Source organism: Borostomias antarcticus, assembly GCF_949987555.1.
Source record: "Borostomias antarcticus genome assembly, chromosome: 16".
Classification (NCBI taxonomy): Eukaryota; Metazoa; Chordata; class Actinopteri; order Stomiiformes; family Stomiidae; genus Borostomias; species Borostomias antarcticus.
Genome location: NC_140249.1, coordinates 2440708 through 2451842, shown reverse-complemented (window position 1 = coordinate 2451842; position 11135 = coordinate 2440708). Strand labels below are relative to the sequence as shown.

The 11135-nt window shown below is 49.3% G+C and overlaps 1 protein-coding gene across 1 annotated transcript in view; it reads right to left on the bottom strand.

Annotated features, from left to right (window-relative positions):
• Window positions 1-8634, bottom strand: part of ppp3cb (protein phosphatase 3, catalytic subunit, beta isozyme) — a gene marked incomplete at both ends in the record, with an annotated part of 27681 nt that extends 19047 nt beyond the window's left edge. Inside the window, 2 exons of the mRNA XM_084450663.1 lie at window positions 573-773; window positions 8610-8634. Coding sequence (XP_084306789.1) covers window positions 573-773; window positions 8610-8634 — 226 coding nt within the window. The remainder of the gene's footprint in view (window positions 1-572; window positions 774-8609) is intronic.
• Between the last annotated feature and the right edge of the window lie 2501 nt (window positions 8635-11135).

The window sequence follows — 11135 nt, the reverse complement described above, 5'->3', positions numbered from 1 at the left end:
CTTCTATGGGCTACATCAATCGCAGGGGGTTCAATCAATGAACGGAGAAGGGCCAGCAGGGCATGTCACCGCAACACGGCAATACACTCAAACTGATGACTTGATCCTGGATGTACAGAAGCCTTCCTGGCCTTCTTCCAACCGCTGTCCATTTCTCCTCCTCCCTCCCTCTCCCCTCCCCCGTCTCTCCTCCTCCCTCCCTCTCCCCTCCTCCATCTCTCCTCCTCCCTCCCTCTCCCCTCCTCCGTCTCTCCTCCTCCCTCCCTCTCCCCTCCTCCGTTCTCCTCCTCCCTCCCTCTCCCCTCCTCCGTTCTCCTCCTCCCTCCCTCTCCCCTCCTCCGTCTCTCCTCCTCCCTCCCTCTCCCCTCCTCCGTCTCTCCTCCTCCCTCCCTCTCCCCTCCTCCGTCTCTCCTCCCAACAGTGTCCCCTTTCTCCCTCTCTCTCTCTCTCTCTCACCTACCTTTGATGGGATTGCTGTCCCCCTCTTCCCCTTCTCCTCTACCCCTTCTCATTCCCTAAACACCATGCGTGCCCCCCCCCCCCCCTCCCCGGTGCGTGTATATATCGGTCACCTGTGACGGGCGCCTCGATGTCCAGCATGGTCCTCTCCTGGCGCAGGATGGCGGCGCCCTCGTTGATGAGGCGCAGCGCCGCCGTCTCCTCCAGCCGACCCTCCTTGGTCAGGTGGGCCTTGAGCAGGTCGACCCGGGGGCGGCCCTCCCCATCAAACACCTCCTTCAGGCTGAGCCGGTGGCTCAGGGGGAACGGCACCGCTAGGGGGGGGGGGGGGGGGGAGGTGAGGGAGGGGGAGGGAGGTGAGGAAGAGAGAGAGAGAGAGAGAGAGAGTGAGAGTGAGAGAGAGGGATGAGCACAGAAGAGATTTATAATCATATCAGACACACATGGGCTGCACACACACGCACACACACGCACGCACACACACGTTGTAAGTAAGCTTGAACAAGCAACAAATGTGGCACTTTTCACACCCCATACCCAGCCTGTGAATGTGAAATGTGTGTGTGTGTGTATGTGTGTGTGTGAGAGAGAGAGAGAGAGAGAGAGAGATAGAGAGACAGTCTGCTGTGTCGTACGTATGTCTGTCTCTTTAAGTGAATGCATAAATATATACAATACAGTACAGTACAATACACACACACACAAACACACATGCACACACACACACACACACAATGGGGTCCAAACAAAAGCAGAAGTACACACAGGCAAATACACAATGGGACAGTGTGGCACCCGCTCACACAAACACATCCACACATACACACACATCCACATCCACACACACACATACACACACACGCACACACATCCACACACACGCACACACACACGCACACACACATCCACACACACACACACACATCCACATACACACACACATCCACACACACACACACACACACACACACATCCACACACACACACGCACACACACATCCACACACACACACACACACACACACACACATACACACACACACGCACACACACCTCCACACACACACACACACACACACACACACACACACACACACACACACACACACACACACATTGAGGTATTGTTCTGCAGGATCCATGGAGCCTCCAGGAGCCCCACCAGTGCTAACACAGATAATGGCCTAGATCACACTCAGGAAAGTAGGCCTTGCTCTCTCTCTCTCTCTCTCTCTTTGTCTCTCTCCCTCACTTTGTTTCTCTCTCTCTCTCTCTCTCTCCCTGTTCCTCTCTCTCTCTCACTCTCCCTGCCCCCTCTCTCTCTGTCTCTCTCTCTCCCTGTCCATCTCTCTCTCTCTCCCTGCCCCTCTCTCTCTCACTCTCTCTCTCTGTCTCTCTCTCTTTCCCTCTCTCGCTCCCTTTGTCTCTCTCTCTCTGTCTCCCTCTCCCTGTCCCTCTCTCTCTGTCTCTCTCTCTCCTTGTCCCACTCTCTCTCTCTGTTTCTCTCTCTCCCTGTCCCTCTCTCTCTCTCCCTCTCTCTCCCTCTCTCTCTCTCTCCCTGTCCCTCTCTCTCTCCCTCTCTCTCTCTCTCCCTGTCCCTCTCTCTCTCTCCCTCTCTCTCTCTCTCCCTGTCCCTCTCTCTCTCCCTCTCTCTTTCTGTCTCTCTCTCTCCCTGTCCCTCCCTCTCCTTTCTCTCTTTCACACTCTTTCCCCCTGCTGAAGTCCTATTCTCCCCGTCTCTCTTTCTCTCTACCTGTCCCTCTCTCTCTCTCCGTCTCTCTCCAGCTGCGTCCTCTATTCGTCCCTGATTACTGTGCCAGGTCCCGTCCAATACCCGTGACAGTCATCTCACCCTAATTCCTCTCCCCTCCCTCCCCACCCCTCAATCCCTCGTCTCTGGGGCCCTGTGTGTGTGTGTGGGGGGGGGGGGGGGGGGGGGGTATCCCACAGCTGGGAGAGAGCTGAAGGCTTGAGGATGGATGCTCTGCAGGACTGTGATTGGGAAACAAGTCATCCGAGCGGTCAGCCTTCAGCTCAGTGAGCTATGTTCTGTCTGTACAGGTTAGAGAGCTGCTACTGTCCAAGGCGTCTGTCGCAGAGACAACCCAGAGTAGCTTGCGTGTTTATGAACTAGAAGGTGTGTGTGTGTGTGTGTGTGTGTGTGCACAGTATGTGTTTGCATGAGTGTCTATGTGTGTGTGTGTGTGTGTGTGTGTGTGTGTGTGTGTGAAGTATGTGTTTGCATATGAGTATATGAGCAATATATCTGTGTGTGTGTGTGTGTGTGTGTGTGTGTGTGTGTGTGTGTGTGTGTGTGTGTGTGTGTGTGTGTGTGAGGACGATCGTGCAAGAAAGAAACTGCAATTGTGGAAGTAGTGGAAAAGTAGGGCAGGTTTGGGAGAGAATGGACAGCAGCAGAAACTCAACTACAGTACGTAGGAAAACATTCCAACTCCACTAGCGAGAGCCCCAGTCACAGCTAGAAACACAACAACGCCTTTTGTCGCCTCACAAAACCTTCAAATAGCATCTGCAGTCATTCCTGTGCAGTCGGTCATTGGTTCAGACGATCGGTGTGTCTGACCGTTGCTTTTCCCTGTGGTGACTCTGCTGTTGTTTATTTGTTTATTTATGTTGATTTTGAAGAAAGCCTGAGGGCTGAAACATCGTGCGTGTGGAGCCAGAACCCTGACCCTGACCCTAACCCTGACGGGGTCAGATAAAGAGGCGTGCGCGTGGAGCCAGAGCACCTCTTCAGTCAGCTTCCAGTGATCAGCACCTCACGACAACCCTGGGTCTGCATTACTTCTTCTCCACACTCTGGTGTCGTCGCCTGAGTACTGAGGATCTGTGTGTGTGTGTGTGTGTGTGTGTGTGTTTAGTGTGTGTGTGTGTGTGTGTGTGTGTGTGTGTGTGTGTGTGTGTGTGTGTGTGTGTGTGTGTGTGTGTGTGTGTGTGTGTGAGTGAATGAGTGAGTGTGACGGTATGTTTGTCAGTCTGAGTGTGCTGTCCTCTACAGGAACCTCCCCCCTAGAACACAGGACCCTCCCCCCTAGAACACAGGACCCTCCCCCCTAGAACACAGGACCCTCCCCCCTAGAACACAGGACCCTCCCCCCCAGAACACAGGACCCTCCCCCCCAGAACACAGGACCCTCCCCCCCAGAACAAAAGACCCTCCCCCCTAGAACACAGGACCCTCCCCCCTAGAACACAGGACCCTCCCCCCCAGAACACAGGACCCTCCCCCCTAGAACACAAGACCCTCCCCCCCAGAACACAGGACCCTCCCCCCCAGAACACAATCCACTGCTTCCTCGCCGCCTGTCTCTGCATAAATAAATGAAGGAGTGAGAGAAATGGAGCGATGAACGAATGGGAGCAGTGAAAGAGAGGAGAGAGACAGCGGAGGAAAGACACAGTATGGAGGAAGAAAGAAGGCATGTCTGAGAACACGAGGGGGGCAAGAGTGCACATGCATGGGTTGAGTGTTTGTGTGTGTGTGTGTGTGTGTGTGTGTGTGTGTGTGTGTGTGTGTGTGTGTGTGCATGTGTGTGTGTGTGCATGTGTATGTGTGCATGTGTGTGTCGCTACCATCTCTGACCCAGATCAAGTAACGCAGATCCATGGGTCTTTGAAGGTGGGGGTGGAATGTGTGTGCGTGCATGCGTGTGTGTGTGCGTGTGTGTGTGTGTGTGTGAGGAAGGAAGGGTGTGTGTGTAAAGACTCGTTTGAAGTTGTGCAATTAATGCATGCTTCACACATGAAGGACCATCTGGGCACATACACACGCAAACACACAGTGTGTGTGCACACACCACACACTAACAGAAACACGGCCTATACCCTCACAGCATGTCCTCATTAGACAATCCCTCTCCTCTCTCTCTCTCCCTCTCTCTCTCTCTCTCCCTCTCCTCTCTCTCTCTCCCTCTCTCTCCTCTCTCTCCCTCTCTCTCTCCCTCTCCTCTCTCTCTCCCTCTCTCTCTCTCTCCCTCTCTCTCCTCTCTCTCCCTCTCCTCTCTCTCTCTCCTCTCTCTCCCTCTCCTCTCTCTCCCTCTCCTCTCTCTCTCTCCCTCTCCTCTCTCTCTCTCTTTATCTGTCTTCCTCCCTTTCTCTCGTGTACCTCCTCTAAAAAGTCTAAAAATACCCCATCTGCCACCATACCCACCTAACCCTAACCCATGCCCACAGGATGTACTGAGAGGAAATGGGCAAGGTGTGACCCCACCAGCATGCACACACACACACACACACACACACACACACACACACACACACACACACAAACGTGTGTGTGTGTCTGCGTGTCTTCATGACTCTTACATTGACTTCCCATCACTTTAAAGGGGTCCACGTTTGCAAAACTAACTTTTTCATTGTTTTTGCATGTATTTGAGTCTCTGATGGGGCAACTAACACACAAAGTATGAAGTGAAACAACCCAGTCATTTTGTTGTGGTCAGCCGAAATGAAAACATTAGAAAAAAAGTCAGTCCCTGCAAGCCATTCAAATATCCCATGTCACTCTACGTCACGTTCGGGGACCCCGCTAGCTAGCATAATGTCTTCCCACGGAAAACGCTCTGTTCTTGGATGTACTAAGCAGCACAGATCGTCTCCCAAGCCAAGGACAGCAGAGCTGAGTGGATACATTTTATTTTTGATGGCAACGTTCCCGCTGAAATTGGCAAAACTCTGGCAGTGTGTGCTAGCCATTTTTTTCCCGATTACTTTTCCAACCTGTGTCAGTACAATGCAGGATTTTCCGATAAACTCTTTCTGAATGATGCAATACCAACTGTCCATGGAAAATATGTTCTAGTTCATTGAGCGGTTATTAAAAATGATGAATTGTGCACATCATTGCATTACCCTTGGCCTACAGAATCTAGCTTTTATTGTTAGTAGTCGAATGGTGTCATATAGGCCTCGCCTGGTGGTGTCTAGCTAGCGAATGTAGCTAGAGGTAACATCATGCAACCATGGAGATAACATGGGAACTATCACTATCATGTTTAGTCAGGGAGAGAGGACAATGACATTTGTCACAGTGGCAACAAGTGCGGATGGTCCAGGCTAGCCAGCTATATTTTCGGTAGCATAGTGCCGTCAACAGCCCTCGTTCTCTAGCCTGCTGACTTGCTCTTAGCTGAGCTTATTTGCATATGAAAAAGCTCAATCTGATCTCGTGATCAACAGAGGGGTATAGAGGCATGCTAGAACACTTATTCTGAGTGGTATTTTCTGCAAAAATACTCAAAGACATGTTTTGGGGACCCCAAAGACTTTTAGTAGCTGTTTTCCTCAAAAAGTGGACTACGCAATAATATTACTGATGCTTTCATTTAGCCAGGTAACTTGAGATAGGCCAGCAATCCAACTCAGGTATTCTGTATATGACTGGAGAAAGGTCACATTAGCTTATTAAGCTAAAGCCTATAGAGGTGTCAGCTATAGCTCTGGGTGCTAAAGTGAATCTTCATGTCTCAAAAAGACATGAGAGCAAATGTCACGCAATCACCTCCACATCTGGCCTTCTCCTCCTGTCAGTAATGATCCATTGGCTCAAATGAGTGAACTGTTTTTTATTTTATTTTATTCCCTCTGGAAAATTAAGGCTAGGATCAGTATGTAACCCTGCCATTTCTCTTTGTAAAGTGCATTGAGTTGCCTTTGTGTATGAAATGTGCTAGATAAATAAAGTTTGATTTGATTGAACCTGGTTGTATGTGAATGGAGATCAGAGCAGCATCTAGGGTCAAGTTTGAGCTTCTAGCTTTGCTTTCTGTCCATGCTGCCCAGTACAGCCTCTTATAATGCAGGGGAGACTATCTACACACTTCGGCACGCTCATCATTTCAGTTTAGCACTCGTACAATGATACCAGCTCAGTGGCCTTGTGGTTACAATGTCCTCCCTGAGATTGGCAGGTTGGGGGATCGATCCCCGGCCGAGTCAAACCAAAGATTATAAATAGTACCCAATCCCTGCTTGTCGCTCAGCATCAAGGGTTGGATTGTGGGTAAATCCCTGCGACATACGAGTGTCATGTCCAGGGGGTGGACTTGTACATCAAGCTGCCTCACGCTAAGGAATCAGGAGATAGGCACCTGCCCTATGGGCCACTAATTTTGAGAACCATTGGTTCTCAAGGCTACTTACTTACTTAATTACTTACTTACTCACTCGTACAATGATAGCCCCCCACCTAATCCTTCTGTGATATGCCAATATCAGCCAATGTAAGACATGGACCGAAAGATACTGGCATCCTATTGGTCAGGGGAGATGTCAGTCTGTCATTCAAATATACACCATGTGACCCCCCTCCCCATATGGATGAACTGCATTTACTGTATAAAGCGCTTTGGCTCCTCATTCACCCATTCACACACCGATGACAGCAGCTACCATGCAAGGTGCTAGCTTTGTGTCATTGGGAGTCATTTGGTGTTCAGTGTCTTGCCCAAGGACATTTCGACATGTGGACAGGAGGAGTCGGAATTCGAACCGCCGACCCTGCGGTCACTGGACGACCCGCTCTACCTCCTGAGCTACAGCCGCATGGCCTTCACCTTGTCCTCCGTGTCTCTGTCGCTCTCTCCCTCTGTCGCTCTCTCCCTCTGTCTGTCTCTCTCACTCTCGTAGTCCACCGCCAGCGTTGGTCTGAGCTGCTCAGCTCTGCCTTCCAAAACCTTTCCTTCTCCTTCTACTGTACACATGTTTATGTCATGGTAATCCTGCATACTGTGCATGACTGACACTCCATGAAGTCACATGTACAGTAGGCTGTGTTCTATGCTGAGGTAATTGGCCTACATGCTAGGACTCAGTCAACAAGCCTACCTCTCGTCTTGGGGGCTCGGGAGGCACTCACCTCCAGAGTATAATATCATTTACCATTGTGATGGATGAAGAGTGTAGTAGGCCATGGTTAACTGAGTTGGCTTGCTTAGTGTAGCCTAATTCAATGGTGCAGCCTACGTACACACACTCACATACAGACAGACAGACATACACACACACACACACACTTGTATGACAGTGCGCATGCACGCATGGACCTCGTACAAGTAAACGCACGCGCGCAAACACGCGCTCAAGGAAAACCCGGGCATGCCCCCCCCCACCCCCCCCCCCCAGTCAGTCAGTCGGCCTCGCATCCCTTTTGTCTTGTTCTATCAGATAACATCTGAGTTAATGGTGCATCGTCGCATGTGAATGCATTCGTGCACTGCCACGCTTGTCCTGATAAACATGACAAGATATTGGAATCTGTGCAAATACGGTATAATAAGCACTAGACCTCCCTCATCTCGTCTGCGCCGCCCACGCATAAACGCCGCTCACATAAATACATTCAAGATTCCACAATCCAATGATGTAATAACATCGTTATAGCATCTAAGGCCCTTAATGAAAACAATAGGCTACAATATGTTGTTACGCAGCTGAGCATTCCGAAACTCCATTTTGTCTCTCATGTGACTATCAGTGAAACAGAGAAACCAGGGAGGCCAATAAATATAGACAGGAGATCAACTCCACACGCATATGCGCTCAGATGCACATCATTTCTTTAGGCAATCTGGCGCGCGAGAGAAACGAGAACATCATCATCATCATCAGAAACGAGAACGCTTGGTCTATTCAAAGCGACATCATGCACCGCATGTTTTGATCCTTATATGCAAAATAAAGGATCACTAACATGTGCTGTGTGAATGACAGGGGCTCCTGGCGATGGGCTATATAAATAAAATGACACCATATGGAATGGATGTGTAGAATCTCTAGCGCCTAACTTGTCACCCATGCACCGTTCAAACGCATCGAGTGTCTGACGATGTGAGTCAAATTTGTCTACAAATAAAACTAGACACCGACTATGTAGGCGCTATTAAGCTACAGTGCAGTCCGCGTCACGGCTATTACACACCGATTTCGACAACATAGGGGACCTCACCAAATTATTCAGGGTCGCCAAATGACAAGTCCCAAAGCATCTCCCTTTTCACATCGTTGCATTCACGAATCCATGTAGGCTATTAACTCGTGACACAATCAATATCATCATTTGGTTAAGACTATTCTCTGTTCTGATTTCAAAATAAAGATAAACGAGAATTACAGCGAACAACAATTACCTTTGAGTCTTCCTTTCGCTGTCATCGTCCAACTGCCAGAAATGTTTCATTGGAACGAGATGCTAATCTCTCCCCCACCTCTCTCTCTCTCGTATAACCCTATTCTGGAGCAGTGCGCGTACACACCACCAGGCGCTGAGCGCGTAAATCGAGCTCATCCAGCATCACTGTCGCTCAGTGCGCACAGACATCCCCCAGTAAAATGGGGCATTTCCTTGTAGCATGTGTCTTATAGCCTAATTGATTCGGGGACATAACATATGGTACAAAATGGCAGTAGGCTGTCATTAAAAAAATAAGTTTGAACTGCCACAAAACATGGATGGATTTCATGCCCCCCATGCAAGCACCCAAAACTGGTTTAGACAGTAGAGATCAAGTGACTGTGGCCAGGATCAAATATGAGTTAAATGGATGACCTGTAGTTAAATGGATAGCCTGTAGTTAAATGGATACCCTGTAGTTAAATGGATGGCCTGTAGGCCTATGGAGCGACGTTAGCCGCGTTCATGGAGAAGACAAAAATGGCACAGTCATCAACACTGACACCATGCGCGTGCTCGTGCATAGCCTACATTTAATCAACCGGTCGTCGGGGTTCGAGCTCGTGCTGCTGTCAGACATCCTCGGGAGCTTCTGTCAGGGGCCGAGCAAGTGGTCTGGGCTCTTCTTCTGTCAGGGGCCGAGCAAGTGGTCTGGGCTCTTCTTCTGTCAGGGGCCGAGCAAGTGGTCTGGGCTCTTCTTCTGTCAGGGGCCGAGCAAGTGGTCTGGGCTCTTCGGACAGTCGTAGAATCTGCGCTGTTACAGGGTGGGTTTGCTGCAGTGGCATCACTCGGTGTCTCCGTGCTCTCTCAGAAGAGGGAAGCTCGCTGCGGTTACCAAGGGGCAGGAGAGAATACCTGGCTTCTGTATCATGTTGTATTCCGCGTTGGGGGTGAGCTCAAACGCCTGCAGAGGTTTGGAGAGACGAGAATTGGCGAGATACCTGTGTGGGAGTGCGAGAAAAGCAGCTCAGGCTACTTCTCGCTTCAGGACACCCTCCGAGTCCGTGCGATGTGCGGCAACACCCCGGAATGGCGAAAGGAGGAACTCCCACGCACAGACTGCTAGGGACTGCCTCACACTGCCATCCTGTGGAGGCATGATGGGGCTTTCCCCCTCACAACGACCCCCCTCCCCTCGTATGTGCTGGAGTCTGTGTGTGTGTGTGTGTGTGTGTGTGTGTGTTGAAATTAACAATTCAGTCAACAGCCTATTTGCCCTGGTTGCATAAAAACATTTATCTGTCGAATAATTATTAAGGGTCAAATGTGGCCATGATTATAGAGGTCTGACTGGCCCAGCCTGTGCGGTTTACAGTTTGCTCATCTGCCCGGCATAGGCCTAAAATACCCATTTTCACACCCATTAATTTGTCTTTCTTTTTTTCTCTATGAGCCTTATGCTCAGGCCTAGGCCTATATCTCAACAACAAAGGCAAAATATCAGAGAAAAAAACCTTATGGAAGAAAAGCTGCTTCGCATGGGCTGTCTATAGGCTACCTTTTTATGTCAAGTAGATTACACTTCCTTTCTGACCAATGGAATGTCTTAAAACTAACGATCTCGTAGTTATTAATCGTTTATTTAAGCTGCATTTATTTTATGGTTATTTTGTGTTTTATTTTGACCAATGTAGGTTATATAGCCTAGATCTGTAAATGCTTTATGTAATGATGTAGGCCCTATATTCAATGTAGGAGATGACAATGTATAAGCCTATTAATTGCCTAATTATTGTGTTGTTCATTGTTTGAATTTATGTACAATTCATCGCTTTAATTCATTTAATTGGAAAAAGGGTTACACTTCCTTGAAGTGCTAGCTAGTAGCCACACTGCTATTTGACCGTGTATTATCCTGATATCACTCCGCGCGTAATGAACTTCTCTACAATGTGTTTCACTGTTTTAGTTGTCAAATAATAGGAATGTGATGTTACCATAGACTGATGTACATCGTCACATTGAGTGTGGTATATCACAGCAGTATGCAATCATATCGCAATTGTAGAATGTGGTAGTGTGAACCATTTTCTAAGACAGAGCTCTCGTAAAAACTCGCATCCGTGCAAAATATGCGCTTGGAAGCCATCTTGGCTCGAATCCTCCATGTGAACTAATCCTATCCCGTCCCCTGTCCAGAACCGGAATGACGGCAATTGCACTAATGTGTTGTCGGCGCGCAATCCTCCGTGGTGCTGAAAGTGGGTAAATGCTAGTTCCCATAACCGCAGAGGCCGTTTAGGGTTACGTTAGGGTTAGGTAAAGGGCTGGTGTTAAGGTTAGGGTTAGGTTTAAGGTTAGGGCTAGGTTTAAGGGTTATATTTAGGGTTTGGGTAAGGGTTAGGCTAGGTTTAGGGTTGGGGTCAGGGTTTTACCGGTCCCTGCGTTTATGGGAACTAGCCACTACCGTGCTGAAAACCTAGTGATGGATGAGCATGTTGGCGGAGGGGTTTCCACCACAAGTGCAGAGTGAGTGGTTTGG